A 27,941-nucleotide genomic window follows, 5' to 3' on the forward strand; every position below is an offset into this window, starting at 1 on the left:
ACGATACATGGTAGCTCAGATCGAAAGCGCGTACCCTCACATGAGCCAAGTTCACTAATTCCAAGATTTCTCTGCTAAATCCCAGAATCCAATGTTTATCTCAAGCCAAGATGGGGTGCGGGGTGGGTTGTGGTGGGGAGGTTACGAGGACAAATAGCAGCTTTATATGGTACTCCGTCAGACTAGATCTGTGGAAACATTCTCTTCATTCACGTTTTAATTGATTAGTTTCATAAGAGCCAACAATTGAAAGGATGTGAAATACGACCATATTTAGAGAAACAGTGGTTTGAACTCTTTAAAAGTTGAGTGGTCTATATGTACATGTGTACAAGGAGGGTATAAATAGCTCTGACAACCCAGCTGACATGGATATTGATCCATATTTTCTTTAGTATCAATATGTTCCTTTTAATCAGGTGTCTCCACTGACAAGTCTCATTTCCCTTCAGGATCCTTGATTTTCATACATTTTCTTGACTGAGAGTAAAATACTTTGAAAGGAATATAAACCCAACCTGTAACTATAACAAGGTTACAACTGATTTGGCCATATGAAGTGGCAACTGTTACTTAAGACTAAACGAAATGAGAAATTCAAAGAAAAGCTCTGGAAAGACATTTTACTATCGATGAGATGTGCGGTGTGAAGTTAATCTTTATAAATGGTACAAATGGAGGGCACACATGTCCTCAGGCTACAGAACTCTGTACTACTAAATGTATATCCTTGAGTAATTTTTTTTTTTAAATCTAGTTTGACACTATTCCCTAGTCCAATCATCGCATTAGGTCAGTAATTTAAGTATAGGTTAATTATTACCTGAGGTTACTAACCAAGAGTTACTTCCTGGATTATATTACCCTTCTATCTGCAGATATGTATGATTTCCTTACTTCCTTTCTCCCTCCCTCCCTCCCTCTCGACCTTCCTTCCTTCCTTCCTTCTTGCCCTCCCTCCCTAGATACCACCTATCAACAATAAAATTTGTTTTGAAACAACAGACTTTTCAGAAGGGGTTTGGAATAATAGCTTTTCTCGATACTATTTGTTTTATGTTATTATTTTGTTTGATACCATGAGATATTTAAAGCTAGCAAATTAAACAACAAATACTTCAGTTAACAGTTCTTTTGATGGTGCAAAAGTTCATTTCACTGATTTTTAGGCTCATTCAAATTTAGCAGGCTTTGGATTCCATCATTTGAGAGAAGAGGACTTTCTTGATTCTCGGGAAACATCCTTCATGAAAGTATACTGTGCATGAAGTAGTTTATATGAGCAAAATTCAATTTAAAAAAATCTCACCGCAGGGGTACCTGGGTGGTTCAAGGGGTTAAGTGGCAGACTCTTGATCTCAGCCCAGGTCATGATCTTGCAGTTCGTAAGATCGAGCCCACCACGAGGCTACATGCTGACACTGTGCGGAGCCTGCTTCTGATTCTCTTTCCGCCCCTCCCCTGCTGATGCACTCTCTCTCAAAATGAATAAATGAACTTAAAAACACTTTTTTTAAATCCCACCAGGGCACCTGGGTGGCTTCGTCGGTCGAGCATCTGCATCTGACTCTGGATTTCAACTCAGGTCATGAGCTCACGGTCATGGCCCTGAGCCCCACGTTGGGCTCTGTGCTAAGCGTGGAGCCTGCTTGGGATTCCCTCTCTCCCTCTCTCTCTGCCCCTAACCTGCTTATGCATGCTTGCTCTGTCTGTCTCCCTCAAAATAAATAAAAGAAACTTTGGAAAAAAAATACCACTAATTCAAAAAACACAGGCATGGGAAGAAATTCTTTTGAATTAACTAAAACTGGATCATCTGATTTTGTTTTTCTTAAAGAGCAATAGGAGATACATCCATCAGGATTACAACATTTGGCCTTAAACAAACACAACAATAGAGAAACCAGTATTAGCACCTGATATATAGTAGGTGCTCAAATATTTGTTAAATGAGTAAATAAATGAATACATTAACAAATAAATGTACTGTCAACTAAAATTTCTTCTTTAAGAACAGACCATGGTTAGGGGTGCTTGGGTGGCTTAGTCAGTTAAGCATCTGACTTGATTTTGGTTTAGGTCACGATCTCACCATTTGTGAGATCAAGCCCTGCACTGGGCTCTGTGCTGTCAGAGCAGAGCCTGAAGCCTGCTTCGGATTCTGTGTCTCCTTCTCTCTCTGCCCCTCTCCGGCTCTTGCTCTCTCTCTCTCTCTCTCTCTCTCTCTCTCTCAAAAATAAATAAATATTGGGGCGCCCAGGTGGCTCAGCTGGTTAAGCCTCCGACTTCGGCTCAGGTCATGGTCTCACGGTTTGTGAGTTCGAGCCCCACGTCAGGCTCTGTGCTGACAGCTCAGGGCCTGGAGCCTGCTTCAGATTCTGGGTTTCCCTCTCTCTCTGCCCCACTCCCACTTGCACCCTGTCTCTCAAAATGAATAAACATTAAAACAATTTTTTTAAATAAATATTTTAAAAATTAAAAAAAACAGACCATAGTTAGAAGATATGCTGCTTAAAACAAATTAGTATTCAGGAATTGTTCATTTTTACCCTATTAGCATACCAGTGGGTAAGTCACTGGGATGGTTTCTCATGAAGCTTATGTAAGAACCACATATTTGACCTGTGGGCATTTTCTTTTTTTTAAAGATGATATTGTTTATACCTGTTTTAAAGCATCTGCTTTTTATAAAGCCAAATACCAATGGCTTTTCTCTGACACTTTAAAAAAATATGTCATAGCAGTTAAGTACATTTTCATGATTCTACTTAGAACCTGATGAGCTTTTAGGATGATAAATATGCACGATTTCTCCAGAGCGGAGTGGATGCGTGGGGCCATTAGTCCCTGTAGCCTGATTCACATTTGCTGGAGGCAAGTCGATCTCCCTGCAAGTTCAATGACTCATCCAGGGTGGCATGCAACTTCAGTCTCATTAGCACCTCATTCTCACTGTCCCAGGTCAGTAACACGGCTTAGTTGAGAAATAAGCGGGTTTTCAGCCGTGTGCTTGGGAAGAGGAGAGGTGGAGGGGGAAGAGGAGAGGTGGAGGGGGAAGGGAGAAAGGGAGAAGGAAGAGAAGAAACCTGGATTGGGCTTCTGGTATGTGCCAGCTGGCTAGGGACTTGACATTCATGACCTCACCTAATAGTTATAACAGCCCTGCGAGATGCCCTTGCCTTATAGAGGAGGACCTTGGGACTGTCTAGGTTAAGTGACTCACCCAAGGCCCCACGCGGTGAGTAGCGGGACAGAGATACAAACCCAAGTTCATCTGGCTCCAAAGCCTTCCTCTGTCCGTTACATTACATGGCTAATTCATAAGCCATTTAGCATCATGACCTGTCCTGATGTTGGTCCCCACTAGACTATAAGCTCCTCAAAGCAAGTAACTTGCCTGTCTTCACCCTCATATCCCTAGCACTAACTTGGTGCCTAACCCACAGGATCTCAAAACATAAATGTATGAATGAATGAATGAGAAAAAAAAACCCCACCGACTGCCAGAGCAGAAGGGCTCTAATCCAACCACCTCACTTTTTAGACGGGGAAACCAAGGTTCAGAGAGATTAAGTCACTTGCCCTAGATTAAGCAACTCTTTAGTAAAAGATTCCGAACCCGAGTTCAAGTATCTTCTGTATTCCCCCTTACAAGATGCTGCTACTTGGGACAGGTTTGGAAGCATGTTCGTCAGCTCCACATGGTTTCCTAAGCATTCTCCTCCTCCTAATTTCGTCCCTTAATCACAAACTGTTCCTTACACATGCGAAGCAAGGGAGGTTAGGAATGCCACGAGCCCACTAGAACGAAAGCTTCGCCGGGACAGGAAATTTTGCCTGGCTTGTTCACTTCAACATGACTGGCGCTTAGAAGGTGCTCAGTAAATATTTGCTGAATAAATATTCTTTCCTTTCCAGCGATGAGCAAATTCTTCATAGATGACAGATGTTAGCACAGATTCTATTAACACTCGGTGATCAACCATTTCAGCAAAACTGCTTGATGAAATGGCACTCCTCTTTCCCTCCCTATTCTTTCCTCCGTCTTCGTCTATAAAATGGGGAAAATAATGGCATTTATTCCAGAGGACTGGTGTAAGGATAAAAAGGGTTAATACAGACAAGCACTTAGCATGGCGCTTCATATGCCGTTAACTCTCACTAAATGATACCTATTGGTATGTATGTGATTTCCTCAAACCCCTTAAATAAGGGTCCACATAATGAGGCGATGCAATAAGCCAAAGTTGTTTTATGCTGCACACCTTGTAAAATGTCCCTGAATGCACAGTTCTCTACATGCTTCCAAGTTTGTAAATTCACAGATGCTCACGTGTATGTTTTTCCTAGAATTTTTCTTCTGTAATTAATGAAGGCAGAGAGAAGACGTAACTAACCTTGAGATGAACATATAATGACTCTTTCCCAAGTTCTGCTATATTTAACATTCAAAAAAGAGTACCTCTCCACGAGTTCTTGTCCATTCCAGCAAAGAGTGTCGTTTTCAGCCACAGGACTGTGGCTGCAGACGTAGCCAGGCAAAGCACTATAGAAGCTGATGAAAGATTTCAACTTCTGAATTAGTTCCCTGAAAGAAAAAGAAAACATCTGTGCATAAGAGGCAAGTAAACCCAGTATGAGAAAAGTTTAATTTCCTTATCAGCATGACAGAAAGGCTCTGCCAGGCTGATTAGAGCCATAAATGATTTTAAAAGACATTCTAGGCTACAAGGCCACAATTTAGTTAAAAAAAAAATCAATAAAATGATATTAGGGGAAAAAAAAAGTTGTTTGCCATATAAGGTGCCTCTCCTATCAGAAGGATGATTTAATTCCAACGTTCATTTTCTAGCACGTTCAGCTTCCATTGTTTGTTCAGAATGCTGTTACCTACATTCTCAAAGGTGCTGATTACAAAGCACACTGGAGCACTACATATCTTTCGGTTTCTGGGTGTAATTGAGTGCATTGATTGTAATTTACAATGCTATTACCCTAGAGATGGCCCCTTTCCATGCAGGCTCGGGCTAACAGTTGCAGATCACAATTGCAGGGTGCTCAGAGCACTGTAGGCGCTATGAAATTCTCCTGACAATATAGTCAGAGAAACTCACATCTGCTAGAGGAGGAAGGTTTCTTTGTTCTTTGTGTGTATATTGTGGTGCCCATGGGTGTGGGGGGGAGATAGGAGGGAGTGAATCCTAGTATGTTTTATTTATTTGCTTTGGCTTTTATTTTACATATAAGACAAATTGTGTGTGTGTGTGTGTGTGTGTGAGAGAGAGAGAGAGAGAGAGAGACAGAGAGAGAGAGACAGAGAGAGAGAGAGAGAGACAGGGAGGAGGAGGAGAGAGTGAGCACATTATATATGCAAATATGTATCAATACACATACTCATATTACCCAGCAAAATTTCTGGCCTATTATTTTGTTTCAGATATACAGGGACACACAAAATAAGGCGCTACAGACTGGAGAGAAGTGGGTATGTTTTTAAAGAAATATTAAAATATCTATACAATAGATGTCCGATGGTAAACAAACAAAAATAAAATACTCCTTATTTTTCTAAAGCAGTGTTGTTGGTAGAAAGGAAGTTAAAGCATTCTTCACAATCAAGGCTATCTTAAGTCTCTACTAAGTTTTTGGAGACTCTGGCCAGGGAATTTGCTGGCAGTGGAGTAATTATTCAATACTGTCTCCAGGCTAAGAATGGACTGGCCTGATATATAGGCCTCTGGAGGAGCCAGAGGCCTGAATCTCATTTGGACACTGGTGGGAGTCCTGAGCCCAGAAATGCCTTCTGGGGCTTGTTCTCCGATCTCGCCAAAAGAGGAAGACTGGTGGAAATTATTTTCTTGCATTTTTCCACTTTGCTACTATAAAACGATTCATTTCAACTGATGATTTGGAAGAGAGAGCATGCTTATAATACTCAGCACATCTTCACAAAGGCTAGGGGCACGGTAAGGCCAGGGTGATGGAAAGAACAGTGCGAGAAAGGGTACTGGGATATATAAAACTTCTGATACCCCAACAGTTGCCTCCTGCTATGCTCAAACCCCCTCGCAGCCTACTTCTGGGCACTGAGCTCCATCACCTTCCAAAGTGAAGAGGCTCAATACAGGGCTCTGAAAATAAAAGTCAACATTATAGTTTCTAACAGGAAAAAGATGGGTTCAATTAACGCTAATAGGAGAGATGCTCTGTTTTACAAGGTAATAATATAGTTCCCAAGAGTGGAAACTGAAAGACTAAAGGCTGAGGCTGAGTAATTCCCCCCACTCCATGAGGAAATGGAATATGGTCATTAGTCTGGGGGGGGGGCGGGTGACGGCCTGCTCTTTAATGAAAGAGTTTCCCTTAGGCCTCCTCCTACCTCCAAACTCTCTCTGAGATAGCACATGGGAAGAAAAATTGAATTCATGGCAAAGCCTTCCAATTTAACTTCCCTAGAAGTTTAAAAAAAAAAAAAGGCTCTGAGCTTCTCCCCGCCCCTGAACCCTTACAGTTTCCCTGGATGATCATAAAGGTCACTGGCAAGTTGGAGAAGATTCACAGAGGGTCTGCCTAAATGTCAAGGGGATAAGGGGCGGCCATAAACATAAGACCTCCCACTTTCGTATGGAAGGATATTACTCGGTGGGGTCGAGATAAATGTCTACGAAAACCGCAAAGAATGTGACTAATGTGAACACAGTCTGGGTCATCGAATTCTAGAACTCAGGGGAATCTCTTTGAAACTTGAGCAAGGTAACTTGGGGACATAAAAGGCCATCCCATGTCATAGAGTACTCGTTACTGCCACAGGACATGCAGGATGGACCTAGGAAGAGATTGTGTTTTCAAAACTTGCTTGTGACTTAGTTATTTTGAATTTAGAGCACAGTTTCATTTAGTGACCGTGCTATAATGCTGGTTGCATTCTCAGAGCTATCCTGTAAAACCTGTTAGGAGTGGCAGGTAAGAGCACTGATTTTGGAGTCTGGCCCACATGAGTGTCGAATGCCAGCTACTCCCTTACTTACTTAGCAGTGAGACGTTAAGCAGATTCTAAACTCCTCTGGGGCTTAGTTTCCTTAATTGTAAAATGAAGCTAAGGACGGGCTGCTATGATGACTACTTGGGACAATGCATGTAAAGGGTGTAGCATAGGACCTGGCACAAAGTAATCCCCCCATAACATTAATTGCTGCCAATATTACCATTACTATAAGCCTGTAGAATATAAATATTTAATGAAATACATATTATATTCCAGAAAGTATGCAAGGTAACTAAGATATTTTTCGCCTTCCAGATAACTATTTTATTTTATATGCACAAGATGAAGAAATCCTTCATCTTTTGAGGTGGTTATTAATAAGCACAACCATGTTCTCTCCCCAAATATTTTTCCTGGGATTCTTCTTCAACGACCAACTGGCTATTGGGCTGGGTAAACCCCTGGACTAATCTGGGATAGCAGTTTGAATGGTCTTTGCCTGGTAAGATGAAGTCAAGTTAAACATCAATTAAGCCTCAGGCAATGCAAATCAAAGCCACAGTGAGATATCACTTCACACCCACTAGGATGACTACATTAAAAAGGACAATAAAATAAAATAAAATAAAAAGGAGCACAAGTGCTGGTGAAGATGTGGAGAAATTGGAACCCTCATATCGTGGGTGGGAATGCAAAATGGTGCCGCTGCTGTGGAAAACAGTTTGGTGGCTCCTCACAAAGTCAAGTACAGGAGTTACCATACGACCCAGCAATTCCGCTCCTAGGCGTATACCCCAAAGAACTACAAATGAGTGCTCAAAGAAGTACATGTATATGCATGCTTACAGCAGTACTGTTAGCAACAGCCAAAAGGCAGAACAAGACAGAGGTCCATCAACCGATGAATGGATAAACAAATACACAGTCCATACAATGGAGTATTATTTGGCTTTCAAGAGGAATAAAGTATTCATATATGCTGCAACATGGGGGAACCTTGAAAACATTATGCTAATAAGCGCAATAAGCCAATCATGGAAGACCGCATATTATAGGATGCCATTTACATGAAATGTCTAGCATAGGCAAATCTATAGAGACACAAGGTAGATTAGTGGTTGCTTCTTAGGGTTGGTGTGGGGAGATGAGGAGGGTTGAAGAATGATAGCTAAAGGGCATGGGACTTCTTTTTTGAGGTGATGAAAATGTTTTAAAGTTGATTGTGGATTGTGGTGAGGGTTGTACAACTCTGTGACTATACTAAAAACAGTTGAATTATATACTTATTTTTTTTAATTTTTTTTAATATTTTTTTTAACATTTATTTATTTTTGAGACAGAGAGCATGAACAGGGGAGGGGCAGAGAGAGAGGGAGACACAGAATCGGAAGCAGGCTCCAGGCTCTGAGCCATCAGCCCAGAGCCTGACGCGGGGCTCAAACTCACGGACCGTGAGATCGTGACCTAAGCTGAAGTCGGACGCTCAACCGACTGAGCCACCCAGGCGCCCCTGAATTATATACTTTAAATGGATGAACTGTATGTTATCCCAGATTTATTGAGATATAACCCCCCCAAAAAGGGTTGAGAAGAGGTGAGCTACATCTCAGAGGAAGAGAGGCTTGTCTCCTAGGAGGAGCAATGCCCATTGGGGCAATGGAAGGAGCCAGATGTGCATGGGCATGAACTAAGAGCATGAGTGAGGAGGGAGAAAAGAAATTTGCAGGAGCTGTAAACAATGGTTAAAATCTATTTCTTCCTTCATTTTTAAAAATAAGGCCTGTTGGTGGGGCACCTGGGTGGCTCAGTCGGTTAAGCATCTAACTCTTTTTTTTTTAATTTTTATTTATTCTTGAGAGAGAGAGAGAGAGAGAGAGAGAGGAGGGGCAGAGAGAGAGAGAGAGAGAGAGAGAGAGAGAGAGAGAGAATGAGAGGGAGAAGGAGAAGGAGACACAGAATCTGAAGCAGGCTCCAGGTTCTGAGCTGTGAGCACAGAGCCCAAGCAGGGCTCAAACCCACGAACCGTGAGATCATGACCTGAGTCGACGTCAGATGCTTAACCGACTGAGCCACCCAGGCGCCCCTGCATCTAACTCTTGGTTTCAGCTCAGGTCATGATCTCACCGTTCATGAGTTCGAGCCCCGTGTCGGGCTCTGCGCTGACAGTGCGGAGCCTGCTTGGGATTCTCTCTGTCCTCTCTCTTTGCCCCTCCCCCACTCTCTCTCTGAAAATAAATAAACATTAAAAAATAAGGTCTATTGGTTTTCTTTCTCATTGTAAAAGACATATATGCTCACTATGGAGAATTTAGAAAATACAGAAAGATAAAAGGAAAAAAAATCCTATTCGTAGTCTCACCAGCCACAGATAATCACTACTAATATTTGGATGTATTTCCTTCTAGACTTGTCTCTCCACTAAAGTTTCATGCTTTTTTTTCCTAAAACTGTTCTTTTTTAAAAAAAAAATTAAGATTATTTATTTTGAGAGAGAAGGAGAGAGCATGAGCAGGGGAGGGGCTGAGAGAGAGAGAAAGACAGAATCCCAAGCAGGCTCCATGCTGCCAGTGCAGACTACGACATGGGGCTCGAACTCATGAACTGTGAGATCATGACCTGAGCTGAGATCAAGAGCTGGATGCTTAACTGACTGCACCACTCACGCACCCCACCATAAAACCTACTCTTGATAGACTTGTTCGCAGAATTCTTTTTGGTTCTTGGTGTGTACTATTCACATTAGAATCCATGGTGCATTTGATTAGAAGACAATCTGAGAGGGGCGCCTGGGTGGCTCGGTCGCTTAAGCGGCCGACTTCGGCTCAGGTCATGATCCCGCGGTCCGTGAGTTCGAGCCCCGTGATGGACTCTGTGCTGGCAGCTCAGAGCCTGGAGCCCGTTTGGGATTCTGTGTCTCCTTCTTTCTCTGCCCATCCCCCACTCGTGCTCTGTCTCTTTCTCTCTCTCTCTCTCTCTTCCTCTCTGTCTCAAAAATACATAAACATTAAAAAAAAAAAACAATCCGAGACTAATGGAACAATTGCAGGCTCTCAAGTAATTCCCAGGGCTTCTGGGGTGAGGCAGTATCCCCCTTTGGGAGAGCAGAGAGCAGGGCTCCAGCCCATCTAGCCAACTGGCCAATACCTTTGAGTCCCCCAGTATAGTGTGGCAGTACCTCGGGGCGGGCCATTCCTTCGTGTAAAACCTTCTTCTACACACGGTGGGGAAATAAACCTTTGGGCTCCAAAAGAAACTGGGATTTTTAAAAATAAATCCACACATACTATTTTGCAGAAGAAAGACTTTCTAAACTGTTGAAGAGTTAATGAGCTTTTCAAGAGAGAGCGACAACAGGTGATAATGTCCTCTGACACCACAGCCCTGAAAGCAGCAGAGTGTGACAGGGGCAGTTTGCCTCCTGCTGAGTTTACTGGGCCTCTCTCATTTCCCCTCCTCTTTGTCACTCATTCCTAAACTCGATCTGGCATGGGAATTAAGGGTGTTTTACTTTTATCTTTTCTTTTAAAAAGGCTTCATCCCTCTGCTTATAATTTTAAAAGGAGGCAAGGTAAAGATCTCCATTTCTCTCTTTAAAAGAAAGCTACCTGGAACGAAATTAGGTGACATATTAATTAGCCACGTATGACTCAGTCCAGATTTTTCTTTGTGCTAGGAGCCCATGACAGATAACAAAAGAACCTCCACCCATGAACGATGGCAGTCAGCTCAACTGAATGGCCTCTAAAAAAAAAAAAAAAAAAAAAAAAAAATACGGACAATTAGTTGCCCAGGATGGGAAAAGCAATTTGATTGAAGGAAATGTTCTTCAATTCCAATTCTACTTTATTCTAATACGTGCAGGCCAAACATACCACTTGACATGGAAAGAGTAAAGCCTAGGGCTCACTTAGGTCAAACCCAACACTTGCTTACAGCAGCCTGCTCGGGGGCAAAAAAAAAAAAAAAAGAGTCTCTTCATAGAGCTTTCCATTCAGGGTGTTAAATGTGGAACGAAAGGGCAGGGCCCCTTTGCATGCACGAGCCATTTTGAAATATTGCGGGCCGGGTGCACGTGATCTTCCCTGGAGGGCTCCCACTGTCCTCAAGACGAGCGTCCCCTTCTGCAGTCTGGGGGAGGGGATTCCCTTGGCTTTCTTGTAGTGATTTGCTTGGGCGGGCATCAAAGCAGCACTAATTGGAAACCACTACAAGTAAAAACAGCCTTTCATCCCTGACTGCAGATCCTGAACTTTCCTCCTTTATCATTAAGGTTCTTGTTTTCTTAATATAAAGTAATAGGAGCTCATTATTTTCTTTTTTGAAAAGCAGCTGAAAACCCAGAAAAGCACATAAACTAAGATAATTATAATTGGAGTGATGCAGGATCGTGTTTAATTCTGCGGCAGAGAACCTTTCACAGTCTGAACCCCAGCTGTAACTTTCTACCATTCCAAAGATTAGCCCGTACTTTTTTTCTCAGGCTGTTCCCTTTGCCTGGAAGGCCCTCTTTTCCCTCCCCCATCTGCTGAATTTCTAAGCTTCCGCCAAGGCCCGGCTCAAAAGTTACCTTCTCCAAGAAGCCTTTCTCGACTTTTACAGGAGAGCCGCTAATTCCCCCAGCTGCGGTGCTGCCATACTTTTGGACACAGCTCTGCTATGACATTAGCCCGCAGTGTATGGAAATGATTTGTGTGTCTCCCCCTAACTAGGCTAGAAGCTCCTCCTATTCATCAGAGTCTAATCCGTACACAATGCTTAGCCTATAGATGGTGTTGACAAATGCTGAAAGAGGCAGGGCCCTATTTAGGGCAGAATGACTTGTACCAGAGCCGAAACTCGTTGATTCACTCAGGACATACTTTGTTGTTTTGTTCGGAGGGTGGAAGGCACCACTGAGCTTACAAAACTGCCTAGCCAAACCAGAGCGGCGGTCGGAGAGAGAGTGGGAGTAAGCATTGATTTTGGACCAGGGAGCTGAGATCAGCTTTTGTTCTTTTCTTTCTAGGTCATTTACTAGTGTCACCTAATCCATTGCCCCTTTAGACCAAGTCAGAGGGGGAGAGGAGGAGGGGCCGTGCAGGAAGGGGAAGGCTGGGAGACACAGATGTAATTTCACAAGGGTGGAGGGACCGTGTGACTTTCTCACACGGTGGCAGTTGGGCCAGCAGCTTGGTGTACAGGGGCAGGATGGACTGTTTCACTAGAGATTTGGGGCTTGGAAAAAGGGCAGATGTGGCTCACGCATTCGACCAAACTTTATCAGGCCACGCGAATGACAAAGCAAACATCACATGGGAAGTAACGAAAGAGACATTCAAATGGGCAAAGGCTGACGTCTGAGAAGCGTTGAAGACCTAGAGCTGGAAAGGACTACGGAAATCACATTTCTTCTTTTCTGATTGCTACTTGTGCCTCTTGTCCTATCCTGTTTTAAATGTGATGACAGATATTTTCAATATTTCCACCTTAACGGAACACTGAATCCCATCCGCAGGCCACCAGTTGAGTATCACGTCGCCTTTAAATTGAACTGTGCCATTTCTAAGATTAGTTGTGTGTTGCAAACTACCCAGTTGGGGGCAGACAAAACAAACAGATGACTTCTGAATGCTACCAAAGGAATCCTGCATCTCTTTGTGTGTTGTTATTTTAATAAGGCAAAGGGCTTTTCAACTCATAATCAGATTCAGAAAGCTTGCTCGCAACCTCCACGGACTGAATGCTACAATGGGTGTCAGGGGTGCTAGAGGCACATATATTTTTTTGGACAGTGTGAAATGCTGTGCAGAACATACTGAGAAATTTACAGAGGTACTAACACTCTTTCAAAACAAACCCTCCCCATAACATCAGATCGCAGGGGCCAGGGCATTGAGCAAGAGATCTTCTAATCCCCAACTCTCCCCTCTCCCTGAGAGGGTCTACAGTGCCTACTGGAGGGAGATAAATGAAATCAGACATTCTCTTGTTTTGCTTTCTTATTCTGCCAGGGAATTCAAGAAGAACGGCTCCAACTCGGAGAAGCATCATAGGGCAGGTTCATGTTCCCAGCACCCAAAGGAGTCCTGCCTGACCACCACTTACTCAAGCCTACAGGCTTTGTAGTATTTTTACCATCTTTTCTTTCCTTGGGGGTTAGCAACAATCTAAACAAAGTGCCCAATCTGGGTGCCTGGCCAAGAGCCCATTCATCACTTTCATTTTTCCCTGGAGGAATCAGTACCGTAGAGCCCTCTCTGGTAAGGCAATAGGGAATGGGTCCCACAGAGCCCAAGACAGAGGCCGTGGCAGAGGGGCCTTGACAAAGTAAGACCTCCCACTTACTCATAAACGTGTCTAGGTTGACAGGATAGTCTCAAAATGGGGCCAGGTCGGTGTATTTAGTTTGAACAAGTTCTGCGTGTGATTCTGTTACAAATTCATACACCACCCTCTCCGTGAAGGCCCGCTCCTGACTCCCTGGGCAGAGGCTCTTTGCTCCTATAGGTTGCGTCTAGGGATAGACTCCCAAGGTTCTTTTGCGTTTATAAAACTTGTTTGGAATTATTTGCATTTAAGTCTGTTTCCACATTAGACTGCTTTGGAGAGTTGAGATTGTGTCTTGATTTTCGATGCCCAGCACACATTCTGACACATAATAGGCATTTCCTAAATTTCTGCTCAGTCAAATGAAGCAATATAAAGTACATATTGTCGTATACTATTATACAAATACAAACATATTACATTATATTACATTTATAATATATAGACATAATTTATAATTTAAAAGTTCCACTTATTTATTTTATTTCTTTTTTAAAAGATTTTATTTTTAGGGCGCCTGAGTGGCTCAATCGGTTAAGCGTCTGACTCTTGATTTCAGCTCAGGTCATGATCTCACAGTTCGTGAGTTTGAGCCTCGCGTTGGGCTCTGCGCTGACAGTGTGGAGCCTGCTTGGGATTCGCTCTGTCTCCCTCTCTCTCTGCCCCTCTCCCGCTTGTGCTCTCTCTCTCAAAATAAAGATAGGATATAATTTTTTTCGCTTCAGTCCAACATGCAAGGGGCTTCCCCTAGTTAAAGATCAAAGACTGAGGTTAATTTCTCAGGTGGTTTGGGCAGAGAGTGAAAGCAACGGAGAACAACGGACAAAGTCAAGTCAGGGTTACAGAAGGTCTGGAGAAATGACCAAGTGTTGTCTTCCCAGAAAGACAAAAACCTCCCAAAGAAACCCTATGGCATAGGGAAATGGCTGGCAAGTATTTCCTTCCCCTTGAGAGTGCACTAGAATTGGTAACTCACTTCTAACAAATTGATGTCAGAATAGACGGCATGTCACTTCGCAGACTAGGTCAGAAAAGACATCACAGCTTTCTGCTTGCTCTCTTCCACGGATCGTGTATTCTGGGGAAGCCAGCAGCCGTGTCATGGGGACACTCGCAAGGCCCACGTGGTGAGGAAATGAGGCCTCCTTTCAAAAACCAGCACTAACTTGGCTAAAATGTGTAAGTGAGCCTCCCTGGCAGGAGATCCTCCAGCCTAGTCAACACGTCATATGACTGCAGCCCCAGAAACTGACCGAGATTTCTTTAGAGACTGAGAACCACCCAGCAAAGCTGTTCCCAAATTCCTGACGGAAACTGTGAGGTTAATAAATGTTTGTTGCTCTACATAGCTATTTGTTTGTATAATATATATTTGATATTTATTGCCTAGAAATTAAAACTCAGGAAGAGTTTATTTATTTATTTATTATAAACCAACAATGAGCCATTATATGTTAACGTAAATAGCACTTATGAAAAAAAATGGTGAGAAAGTGATACCATTTTTGCATTTTTACAAAATATCTTTAGCCTGGCTTAACAGGAGACAGCTAAATTCTCCCAGTGGCTCCCACATTCAGTCTGTGGCAGTGCACTGTTTTGGTTGAAGTATATGAACAAAACCCCGCTTCACATGGATAGGGAATTAGCAAAAGGAGAACCTCACAGACTCCCTGGAAGCATCTCTGGGACTTCCTGGGTCCCTGAATCACCATTTCAAACTGCTGCTACAGGGAAACTAGAAATGTATTAGGTTGGAAGTCAACAAAAGAGAAGAAAATGGGATTTCTGAAATGCTCCTGGTGGGGGGACTCTCTCTTGTCACATTCCAAACTGGATCATATCAGACGAAGAATTATTACTTCCCAAACTCCTGTAGTAAATGGATATGCATGGAATAATCTAGCTCACATCTAAGCTGTTGCTTATTTCATCTCTTAATTTCCATCTCTTCATTTTCCAGTGTCTCCCAATTCCCTCAAAGTCATCAGGAAGCAGAACTCATAGCTAGCTATTCTTGAGTCAGTGGCAGCGTGGGCGACATGTGCAGTCCTTTCTGGAAGGCAGTTCTCCCAGATTTGTGTTAGGAGTCCCATCCGGTGTCTACTCCTAATTTGTAACCATGAAGCTAGAACATGGAAGGAGGGAATCTCGGTAAAGGAGGAGGAATGAAGAGAACGAAGAGAATTTATGAATGAAGGAATGAAGAGAAGTTAGTCCCTTGACTGCTGTCTTAAGAAATAGAAACAGAATCCTTCATTTTATTTATTTTTTAATTAAAATACGTTTTAATGCTTATTTATTTTTGAGAGAGAAAGAGAGAGGGAGCTGGGGAGTGGCTGAGAGAGAGGGGAATAGAGGATCTGAAACAGGCTCCATCCGGTCAGCACAGAGCCCGATGCGAGGCTCAACCTCACCAACCACAAGATCATGACCTAAGCCAAAGTCAGAAGCTTAACCAACTGAGCTGCCCAGGCATCCCTGTATTTTTTTTATGGTTTATTTATTTATTTTTGAGAGAGAGAGAATGTGAGAGAGAGCAGAGGAGGGAGGGGCAGAGAGAGAGAGAGAGAGAGAGAGAGAGAGAGAGAGAATCTCAAGCGCTGACAGTGTGGAGCCTGATGGGGGGCTTGATCCCAATGACCATGAGATCGTGACCTGAGCCGAAATCAAGAGTTGGACACTCAACCGACTGAGCCACCCAGGTGCCCCGTGAATCCTTAATTTTATATACTTAAAAGAATGTATATAGAATGCACAGTATGTGTATACACATGAGTGTGTCTTGTCAGTTTCTCTCTGGTCAACTTGACCTGGACTCACCGTTAATACCAGGAAAGTCATAAATGAAGCCATAAAGTTGTGAGACCAGATCATAAGCAGAAAATGTTCTGTTTAGTCAATAAATACCTTGAATAGAGAGGCCCATTCCACCTGTGTTGCTGTACTGGATATTTACATATGGTAACTTTACATTTAAATATGGCTTACATATAATACAGTATCTTTTCTCTTTAACATCGACACATGGTAGAATTTAATTAATCAAATGCTCTACTCAGAAGAACTAAATAATGTGTATTTAAGAAGCTTCACTCCAAAGGTTTTTGACCTTAAAGCACAATTGCTAATTGTATGCTGAAATAGAGGAAAAAAATCCCTCTCACCTTCTTCGGCTGGATAAGGTTTCTTCATGTTCTACATGAGCAACTTTTAATACCTTCTTGTCAATAAACAGATCTTCAGGATAATAAGCAGATCTATATTGGCGCTGTTGAGAATGGGCACATAACTTGCCAATCTGAAAAAGAAATGCAATATAATTATATGATACTTTCACAGATATGATAGTAGAAACAAATTCTGAAATGCACTTCAATTTCTTCCCCAATTTCTTTTTAAAGAGCAGAACGAAGCTATTACTAGAGTCAAAAAAGGTGATATGCTTTTAAGGCAAAGAGCCCATCTGTGCAAAAGGAGGCCGAAGAGTGTGGTAGTGGGGCTCTGAGCGGAGCCTATTCAAAGATTTCCTAAGATGAAAAACGCTTTTCCTCTATAGTGAAGTACACATTTGAGAGGACCCTCTATACAGGACTCGCGCTACTGACACCTGTCAATGGCACTCGGTATTTATTCCTATGAAGAAGGTTTACAGATGGGAATTGCAAAGCTTAGGAGAAACTGGTGTGGGAGATGAGAGGGTGTTACAACACAGCCTCCATGCAGAGTGTTCCAACTCTTGGGAGCATTTTGTTACAAGACCCAAGGCGGAATATTCGGAAAAATGTCAAGGTAGTTGTTCATGTGACTTTCCTAAAAACACCCAAGGGAAGGAAGAAGGCAAGGCAACTATCCATAGCTAGTGTCGTCAGCTACGACTCACGTATCGCTGACCAAGCCCAGGACTGAGAGTACTAAAGAACACAGGTGCTCAAGAAAGTCCACCTTCCCTCCTCCTTTCTTCCCTCTTTTTTCCCTGCCTTCCTTTCTCTATCCATTCATTTGTTCATTCCAAAGTATTTATTGGATGCCTCCTTCTAAAGCTTAGTCCTGAATGATGTGGTTCGATTGTTTATAGATTTCTATTGTTTTTTCATTTTCAGACAAATGCCTAAATGAACTTCTGTAGTAAAGAAGCGTGCATTAACATGTCTCCCTTACTCCAGACACTAAGCTAAAAGTTATCGCCCTCATTGTACAGGTAAAGAAAGTGAGGTTCAGGAAGGTTAAGTTACTTGCCTGCAGCAAACCAGGAGTGGATTCATTCACTGTGTGACTTCAAAGCTTATACAATGGCACCTCCCTAGAAGATGATCTTGCTTTCCAGTTCTTCCACTCTCCATTTTTTTAAGTTTATTTATTTTCAGAGAGAAAGAGAGCATGAGGGAAGGAAGAACAGAGACAGAGACAGAATCCTAAGCAGATTCTGTAGCCCGATATGGGGCTAGAACTCATGAACCATGAGATCATGACCTGAGCCAGTTGGCCGCTTAACTGACTGAGCCACCCAGGCACCCCTCTCTACATTAAGAAAACTTTTTGTAACGTTTATTTACTTTTGAGAGAGACAGAGAGACAGAGCCTGAGTGGGGGAGGGGCAGGGAGAGAGGAGGAGACACAGAATCCGAAGCAGGCTCTGGGCTCTGAACTGTCAGCACAGAGCCTGACGCGGGGCTCAAACTCACAAGCCGCGAGATCATGACCTGAACCGAAGATCAGGACACTTAACCGACTGAGCCACCCAGGCGCCCCTCTATATTTTCTTTTTTTCAAAGGAATTCCCAGTCCTCCAAAACAGAGCCAAACATAGCCAAGGTGAATATACAGATTGGATACTTTAGGAAATATTTTAGAAACACCTAGTGAAGACCGAGATTATACCTTTGTCACTTCTGTACCTCCATGGAATTCAGATTGAATTTTGCACACTGTTAGGCTCTCAGTAAAGGCAGATTAATTGAAACAAATTGAACGGAAGTCCTAGTTATCAGGTCTGGCATGCCATTCTACTGATAGGCCATGGGCTGTGTGTGGTAATCCGTTTCTGGATTTCTCAAGATGGCCCTGACAACATTTACTAAGCTATCTATATCTTTATAAAAGCATAAATGGCATTTAGTTCGTATAGCTTTGGAAAGTTTTCCATACGTACATAAATTCTTGAATTAGAAACAAAATCTAGGGGTGCCTGGGTGGCTCAGTCGGTTAACCGTCCGACCTCGGCTCCGGTCATGATCTGGCAGTTTGTGAGTTCGAGCCCCACATCAGGCTCTGTGCTGACAGCTCGGAGCCTGGACCCTGCTTCTGATTCTGTGTCTCCCTCTCTCTCTGCCCCTCCCCCACTTGTGCTGTCTCTCTCTGTCTCTCAAAAATAAATAAATGTAGAAAAAAATTTTTTTTTTAAAGAAACAAGATCTAAAGCCAGCAGTAGCATCACCTCCATTGATGAAGGACAGCACCTATAGTCTGATATTCAGACCAGCGATTTTCAATCGTCTATCTTAACGGGAAAGAGACAAAAGTTGCAGACACTTCGAAACACTCCGTTTGGCTGTGCAATGTATGATACTGAATTTTGCAGATGTGTTTATGAAATGCTATTTGACTTGGGCTGATATGAACTTCATATGAAGAGTCTGTATTCTCTGAGTTTGCCCTAATTGGTAGCAGTCTGGTAGGCTGCTTTAGGCTAGGGGGCTGCCTGGCTGGACTGGGCAGTTCAGTCCCAATTGCTTCCAAAGCTTGTAAAGCAGACACAAATAACTGAGGCCAGACTGTGCACCCTAAAACTATGTTCAGAGAGATATACATGTTTACTTTGTCACATTACTGGTGAACATTCGTAGAACAAAACCTTGATTTTCGTTCCCTAAATATCTATTTATTACTCCGCAAACATACAGCAGTGTGAGAATCTATTTCACCAGGATCAAAGTATTCTTAGCACATTCAGGAGCACGGAACACGTTCTTTTGACCGACACCTGCTCCAAATCCAGCGCTGAAATCAAAATCTTTCACACATCTTCCATGGTAGCTCGTCTACTCACAAACCACAGCTGTGAAACCTGCTTCCCCATTGAAAGTCTGCCCTTTGTATCAGTGAATGCTAATTGGGCCACAGCAAGACTTTCAAGTTTCTAACCCCCCTCCCACCCTACTGGAAAGGGGTGCAGCTGAGGCAAAAGTAGGAAGGTTAAGAACAAATGAGAATGTAGCCAGTGTGACCTTCCTTCCCAAGCCACCCAATGTGGTATTATCAGGAGGGCTTCCCAAAGCTCCGTGTGGGGTAAGGGGCAAACAATGATGTCCTGCCCATGCCCCCCCACCCCCCATCTGAAATCTGCCACATCTTATCAGACAGGCTGTATTTTCTTCCACAAATCTACCATGACACAAATTCTTCTCATATACAAAGCGTTTGTCAAATGTAGACCCCCCCCCTTTGGGCTCTTCTCTGCACATCTTTCACCTCCACACTGTGTGAATTGTAGGTGAATATTACGAGCTCATTTTGTGAAGGGGACGCCAAAAGAAACCTTCATTTACAAAGAGACGAAGTATTCACATTAAAGAGGTCCTTTCAGCCTCCCCCTTGGGCAACATCAGGCTGTGCTAGGAGACCTGGGTCTTACTCTACAGCCGCACTTGCTGAAGAAGCACCAGCCTCCCAAGTGGCATTTTAGAACTCAGTATCCTGCCCAGGACTTTTAGGCTCTTAAATAAACAGCGCAATCCAATTTCCTTTCACTGACTAATGTCCCTGGTCAAAGATGCTGCTATCTTGAAGTTTCGTTAGTCGGAGGGAATTTATTGGAGAGGGGAGTGTCTCTATCAATAGACCTGGGATAGAAAACCCTTTCGTTTTCCACGAACTGTGATTCCTAATGGTGCCTTTAGTCACATGCCAGAACCTGTGGCAGGGAAAGCAAGAGCGCTCTGAAGTGTTACAAGACTTGAAACATAAGAAGACCAGGCCTCTGACCATATCTAGGCCAGAAGGTCATCCTACTAAGCTTAGTACTCATTCTTTTCTAACCGGGGTCCAGAAGCACCGGCTTTGTAGATGCATGAGGAGAACGCACCACTAGGGCCCAGCAAGGTATAGTGAAAGCCCAGTAGACTAGGCCTCAAGAGAACACGGGGCGCCTGGGTGGCTCAGCTGGTTAAGGGTCTGACTTCGGCTCAGGTCACCATCTCACTGTCCGTGGCTTTGAGCCCCGTATCGGGCTCTGTGCTGACAGCTCACGGCCCGGAGCCTGCTTCGGATTCTGTGTCTCCCTCTCTCTGTGCCCTTCTCTCCTGCTCGCACTCTCTCTCTCTCTCTCAAAAATAAATAAAATGTTTAAAAAAAAGGAGGGGGGGAACTGGCCTACAACCCCACTTCTACCTGTCATCCACAACAAGACTTTGTTTTGACCTAGCCCACAGCTTCACTCCACCTGTAACTGTGGCCTCATGTAAAAAAAAAAAAAAAAAAAAAAAAGAGATACGGTATGTGAAGCAAGTGCCACATTTGATTCTGAATTCCTTTGAATAGGTGAAAATGACTTTTCAAGTACAATATGTCACCAAAGATTTTGAAACCACATAAAGCATTTGGTTTGATGCAATTCACACAGGCTCCCCGTAACTGACATGTCAAGAAATGCAGATAACCCATTGGTTAAAATCTAAATGTACTGATTCTCAGGCCCCATTTGCTGTTGGTTCTGGAAACTCTCGGGTGACAAAAAAACTCATGCTCGATCTTTCCCTCTGAGCGGCTCAGCAGAGAAAGTCTACATTGTAAATTTCTCAACAATACCAATACCTCACGTTTGTAACATAATACATTACCCAGCCTAGTGCCTCAGTAATACTTTCTACATCCATTCTCTGTTCTCAGCAGTGAGTTCTGCAACAACCGTCTACAACAGAGCAGGTATTATTGACCCCATTTTCAGAGATAAGGAAACTGAGGCTCACAACAGTTAAGGAACTGAAGAAAAGTCACAGTGGTAGTAAATGGCAGAGCTAGGACTTGAACCCACATCTGTCTGACTCCAAAATCTAAGTTTATTTGTTTTATTTTTAAGTTATCATTTTTAATTTGTGAATGTTTATTTTTGAGAGAGAGAGAGAGAGAGAGAGAGAGAGAGAGAGTGGGGGAGGGGCAGAGAGAGGGAAACACAGAATCGGAAGCAGGTTCCGGGCTCCGAGCTGTCAGCACGGAACCCGACATGCGCTCGAACTCACCAACCACAAGCTCATGACCCAAGCCAAAGTCGGACACCTAACTCACTGAGCCACCCAGGTGCCCCCTAAGTTGATTTTGAAAAGAGTTTCTTTTTAAGTAATTTCTACACCCAACGTGGGACTCAGACTTCAACCCTGAGATCAAGAGTTGCATGCTCCACCGACTGACCAGCCGGGTGCCCAAGTTTTCGTTTTTGATTTTTCCCTCGATGCCATAGATTTCTGTCAAGATGATAGGCTCTGGGGCTTCCCAGTATTGAGTGTGGCTCAGCTTTGTAGTCCTGTGCACATCCCATCCATAAACGGAGAAAAGTTTATGATTTATGATTATGAAGAATTCAAAAATATATTTTAAAGAAGGGCCACTGATTAAAGATAAGCTGAAAACTGACATCCAATCTCAACCTAAGTTTCAGGCAGTATTTCTAGTGGAGTGATTGAAACTCTTTGGCCTGACAGGTAAGAGTCGATTAGTAGCCATACTAAAACACTGGATGTCCAGTTCTGTGGGAGATGCGGTTCCTAATTGTGTCCAGCCTGTGCTTGCTGCTTGAAGGATGTCCCTGGACCCTGACTAAAGTCAGACTCTTGGATTGGCTACAAAATCTATAATTCCTACGGTATAAACCAGGTCTAGTCTGATGACTGGCCCGAGTGTATTCCTTACAGTTTCCCCCAAATGGAGATTCCAGGTTGATCCTATGGCTACAAAAATGCAACAGGTTTAAGTCTTTAGCTGTAATACCCTAAAGATGAGAAAATGGGGTAGGGGTGCAAATACATTAAAGAGTATCTTCAACTCTCTCCCACTCTTTTTTTAATGTTTATTGATTCATTTCTAAGAGAGAGAGGGAGAGAGAGAGAGAGAGAGAGAGAGAGAGAGAGCAAGTGGGGGAGGGGTGGAGAGAGAGGGGGCACAGAGGATCCAAAGCAGGTTCTGTGCTGACAGCAGTGAGCCCCATGTGGGGCTTGAACTCATGAACTGTGAGATCATGACCTGAGCCAAAGTCAGACACTCAGCCACCCAGGTGCCCCATGCCTCTCCCACTTTTAACCAGCCCTAACAGATGTATTTTGCTCTCAATTGTAAAAAATCAGATGAAGGAAAGGCTTTACATTTATTTTTTCAAAGTAAACTTTATGGCGAAAGTGGCACTCAGACTCACGACCCCAACATCAAGAGTTGCGTGCTCTACCGACTGAGCCATCCCGGGTGCTCCAAAATCTTCTTTCTCAAGAAATAAATAAGAGTGTGTGTGTGTGTGTGTGTGTGTGTGTGTGTGTGTGTGTGCACGCTTTAACTTACATGGCCCATAATAGGAGGAGGAAGGGGAGGAGGGAGGCAGAAGGGGAGAAAGAAGAGGGGGAAACAGAAAGAGAAAAGTTCCCATTAGTGAGTCTGTAGGAGACGAGCCTCAGATGCATCATACTGTCCTCGGAAACTGGACAGCCTTTGAGGAAGAAGTTGGCTGTCTCACCGAGTTGAGTTGTCCTCTGTGATCAGTACATCGCCTTCCCTCTCAAGAGCTTTATCTCAGGTCACCAAAACTTGAGGGGCTCCAGAGGGTCTCTGCAGTTTTATTTAATTATAGAATGATTTTTCTGCTAGATTCCAGCTGATCACTGTGGTCCCAAAGAGTGCTTTTCTGAGAACTGTTGCTAAATAATTGGTGTAAATTTAGTTTTTGATCGTCAATGGATTCATCAGAACACCAAAGAATTAAAACATAAACCTTCCTCTATGGTTATGCAATTTAAATACCCAGTGTGATCTCACGGTCCACTCTAAAGGAGTATTACCTGTGCCACCTGTTTTAGGGTGCTGCCTTGGGGCTTGGGGGTAGGGTGGGGTGGAAATTCCATAGGTTTCCAGCGGAAATAAAATAATGAACTCCAGTTCATTCTGTTGAATTGTCTATTACACTGTTGTTCAATTTCGTTTAATTAAATCTTAAAAGTTTTAAAACAAAATATACATTGAAATTATGTGATATACAACATAAACTTTTTAATAGTAGTAACCATGCCCATTTAACAATTCTACAGGTATAATAAAAATGCTAATATATGTTAATGTTTAGTCTGTGGTTAATGTTTTGTCTTGTTAATTTCCCCAGGGCTTTTATTACTGATTTAAATCTGCCACACTACTCAACTGATTGCATTGCTTCCACAAACTGCATGAAAGTAGCTCAAATGAATACTGATTAACAGAAATGAACAAACATTTGGCTGGGCAAACCATTCTTATTATATGCTTGTAATCATTACATACATTTTCTTACAATGAGATGGGCATGGTAGTCATTTTCTACTCATTTTTCCTACAAAAAATATGCATATGAGCATTAAATTAATTTATAACCTTGTACTTCAGGAAGCACATCATGATTAATTAACTATTGATTGATCTGGATATAGAGCACAGAGGATAATGAACAGACCTGGTGACAATGTAAGCATTTTTTTTTTCTGCCACAGACATTTTGCTGTGACTCATCATTAATTGCTTGACCATTAAAATAAAAGTCGCTAATAATCTGTAATGTATTATGAATCACGCAATTTTAAGAAATCAGATGTCACGGTCTGAACCTTCCATTCACGTCATCTCTTTAAATAAACTGGAATCCAAAAAAGGGGGAATTTGTCCTACAGATCAGTGTGCTGTTCAGGGGAGCTACAGCATTACACTATTGTGAAAAGAGCACCCAATCTGGAGTCAGGTTACCTGGGTTCTAGTCCCAGCTCATTCTCTTACCATTTCAATAACTCCACACAGGTCGTTTAATTTCCTTCAAACTCAGCTTTCTCATCTGCAAAATGGAGACAACAACCACGCCTGCCACGCCCAGCAGTGTGAAGATCAAATAAACGGAGGGATGAGAATGCAATGTCATCCACATCCACGTAGAAATCTGACTCATTCGGGGTGCCTGGGTGGTGCAGTCGGTTAAGCGTCCGACTTCAGCCAGGTCACGATCTCGCGGTCCGTGAGTTCGAGCCCCGCGTCGGGCTCTGGGCTGATGGCTCAGAGCCTGGAGCCTGTTTCCGATTCTGTGTCTCCCTCTCTCTCTGCCCCTCCCCCGTTCATGCTCTGTCTCTCTCTGTCCCAAAAATAAATAAACGTTGAAAAAAAAATTTAAAAAAAAAGAAATCTGACTCATTCATTCTGGAAGTGGGGACTGCTTACCTCCTGCAGCCTACTTTGTGTGTTGGGATCCTGGCTCAGCTGGTCAAGTACATTGCTAACTCTAATACCTGGAGGAGTTCTTTAGCTGGAGGCTTTTGGAAGACAACAAAAGGGTTTGAGGAGATTGGGGTCCCCCCTCTGAACGGAAACCACATTGGGTTTGCCGCCATTGTCTGCACATCACAGACTGAACTCTTTGCTCTGGGATACCTGGAATATCCCGTTCTGTTCGTCAGGGCACCAATAACTGATAGGGGGCCCCTGATCTTTGCCGGTTACCCAGTGTCTCTAACCTGCATGGGGATGAATGCTATGGGAATGGGAGACAGGTTTTCAATACGCTTTCGTGGAAGAGACTTGCATTTAACTAATTTATATGTGCCACAAATAGATTCTGAGTTGAAAACACAGTGGAGTCGTGCATGTGTACCTAACACTTGAAGCCAAAGTATATCGCTCATTTCACCCTCTCCCCGACTTCCCTCTGACCAGCCATTAAGTCTTGTTTTTTGCTGATTATAAATAACTTAACCTTGTGCGCTTTTCCTCATCCTCAGGTCTAGGAGACCATTAACGGTCTCTTAGAACAGTGCTCCTCAGACTTTAATATGTAAACAAATCATCTGGGAGTCCTACTCATGTAGATTCATACACAGTAAGTATGGAGTGAGTTCTGAGATGAGCAGCAGGGCCCCAGGGCAGTCGTTCTCAAAGGGTGGCCCTAAAATGGGTAGCGTGAGTATCACTTGGAAATTTGTTACAAATGCAAATTTTAAGGCCCAGTCTTAGACCTACTGAACCAGAATGGCTGGGAGTGGGGTCTGGCCATCCATTTTAACAAGCCCTCCAGGGGATTCTGATGTGCACACAGGTTGGAGAGCCATTGCCACATAAAGCATCCCAACATCCTCTTAACTGGTCTCCCCAGCTCCAGTTCTGACCTTCCCCCCCTTCACTCCCTCCAACTGTAGCTCTCTGAGACCCTCTCAGGAAGTTCTAGAGGTCCAACCTACTTCCATAATAATACTAAGACTTTATTTTCCCTTTTCACTCTTACTCCCCCCAAATATATAAAGGAATTTTCCAGAGACTACATAATGTATAATGAAATCATTGCTCTGAATATGTGTTTATGCATTCTAAAACTTTCTAAGATAGTTGAGGTACAAATACATGCACTTTTCAGAGGTTCATGTATTCTCCATACTTAGTGCTCTTACTGGCTACTTAGAGGTGATGCCTACCTCATTCTCATTTAACGAATTATTATTTTGAAATCTAGAAGTTTTGTGTCTATGTGAAACCATAAGAAGTAAATATGCTTTGCAGTCTTGTTTGTAATATTTAAATACACTTTTTGAAAAGTCATCTACATTTTTAAAAATTTTTTTAATGTTTATTTTTTTTTTGAGAGAGAGAGAGAGAGAGAGAGAGAGCACAGGAGGGGCAGAGACAGAGGAAGACAGAATCTGAGGCAGGCTCCAGGCTCCGAGCTGTCAGCACAGAGCCTGACGCGGGGCTCGAACCCACAAACTGTGAGATCATGACCTGAGCTGAAGTCTGATGCTTAACCAACTGAACCACCCAGGCGTCCTGAAAGGTCATCTAAGTTTTAAAATTAACTGGAACTGTTACTATTGAAGACTTTATGTGTCATTATATAATAAAAATTTTTATAACATATTTTTCTGAAATTTGAAGATGAATGCTTGGCTTTAAAAAGAAAGATTAGAAGACTCACTTGCTCAAACCATAATGTCTAGGTCTAAAGATGCTAAAAAAAGTGTTAAGCTGACTTATCAGAGTTCTCTGAATCACAGAAAGGAGGAACATACACAGTATACTGCAACCACAATTAAGAAACAAGAATATGACAAAAAGCTATCATTCCTTTGGCCTTATAGACACTGATAATTTATCTATGTCTGATGCAACGGAACATTTCAGAATAGTATTATACTGAGAGCTAAGGTGTTGAGTCATCCTGAAATCAATCATTCAGAGTTTAAAGAAAAAGGAATTAAATATTTAAAACTAGATGCTATGAGGTATTTACAAGTCAAAAATGTTTGTTATAGTTTTTCCGGAATAGAAATGGAAAAGCCATTAAAGCACAGTGTGTGGGGGGCACTGCATTATAGCAGCTGAACAAGTACACCCAACAGTGGAGAAATTAATAAGCACTGTAGAGTTGGAAAGAATATCCAGTGGGGAAAAAAACAGTCTCTTCAACAAATGGTGTTGGGAAAACTGGACAGCTACATCAAAAGAATGGAATTGGACCACTTTCTTACACCATACACAAAAATAAGTTCAAAATGGATTAAAGACCTCATGTGAGACATGAAACCATAAAAATCCTAGAGGAGAACATAGGTAGTAATCTCTTTGACATTGGTGGTAGCAACTTCTTTCTAGACATGTCTCCTGAGGCAAGGGAAACAAAAGCAAAAATAAACTATTGGGACTGTATCAAAATAAAAAGCTTCTGCACAGTGAAGGAAACAATCAACAACACCTATGGAATGGGAGAAGGTAATTACAAATGACATATCTGGTAAAGGGTTAGTATCCAAAATCTATAAAGAACTTACCAAACAACACCCAAAAAACAAATAATCCGATTTAAAAAATGGGCAGAAGGCATGCATAGACATTTGTCTGAAGAAGACCTCCAGATGGCCAACAGACACATGAAAACATGGTCCACATCACTCATCATCAGGGAAACGCGAATCAAAACTACACTGAGATACCACCTCACACTGGTCAGAGTGGCTGAAATCAACAACACAAGAAACAACAGGTGTTGGCGAGGATGTGGAGAAAGGGGAACTCTCTTGCACTGTTGGTGAGGACGCAAACTGGTGCCGTGGAAAACTGGAAAACAGGGTGGAGGTTCCTCAAAAAGTTAAAAATAGAACTATTTTATGGCCCAGCAATTGCACTACTAGGTATTTACCCAAAGGATACAAAAATACTAATGCAAAGGGATACATGCACACTAATATTACACTGTGTGTCAGCTGGCTGGAATTTAAATAAAAACTGAAAAAAAATAATTGGTAGTATTTCTGGAAAAAAAATTGTAGAGTTGACATCGCCAAATGCCTACTAGATGAAGAAGAGTCAGTAGAGGATATCATTCCACCTTCCAATCAAAGAAACTAACTCATCAAATGAAAGATTTAGCTGCAAACATAAAGACGGGGTTAATATC

The 27,941-nt window shown here is 42.6% G+C and overlaps 1 protein-coding gene across 1 annotated transcript in view; it reads right to left on the bottom strand.

Annotated features, from left to right (window-relative positions):
- The window catches only part of GPC3 (glypican 3), a 419,817-nt gene that overhangs the window by 124,229 nt on the left and 267,647 nt on the right, over nt 1-27,941 (bottom strand). Inside the window, exons 4-5 of the mRNA XM_047844910.1 lie at nt 16,459-16,592; nt 4,463-4,588 (exon numbers count right to left, since the gene is read on the bottom strand). Of these exons, the coding sequence (XP_047700866.1) occupies nt 4,463-4,588; nt 16,459-16,592 (260 nt within the window). The remainder of the gene's footprint in view (nt 1-4,462; nt 4,589-16,458; nt 16,593-27,941) is intronic.

Source organism: Prionailurus viverrinus, chromosome X, assembly GCF_022837055.1.
Source record: "Prionailurus viverrinus isolate Anna chromosome X, UM_Priviv_1.0, whole genome shotgun sequence".
Lineage (NCBI taxonomy): Eukaryota > Metazoa > Chordata > Mammalia > Carnivora > Felidae > Prionailurus > Prionailurus viverrinus.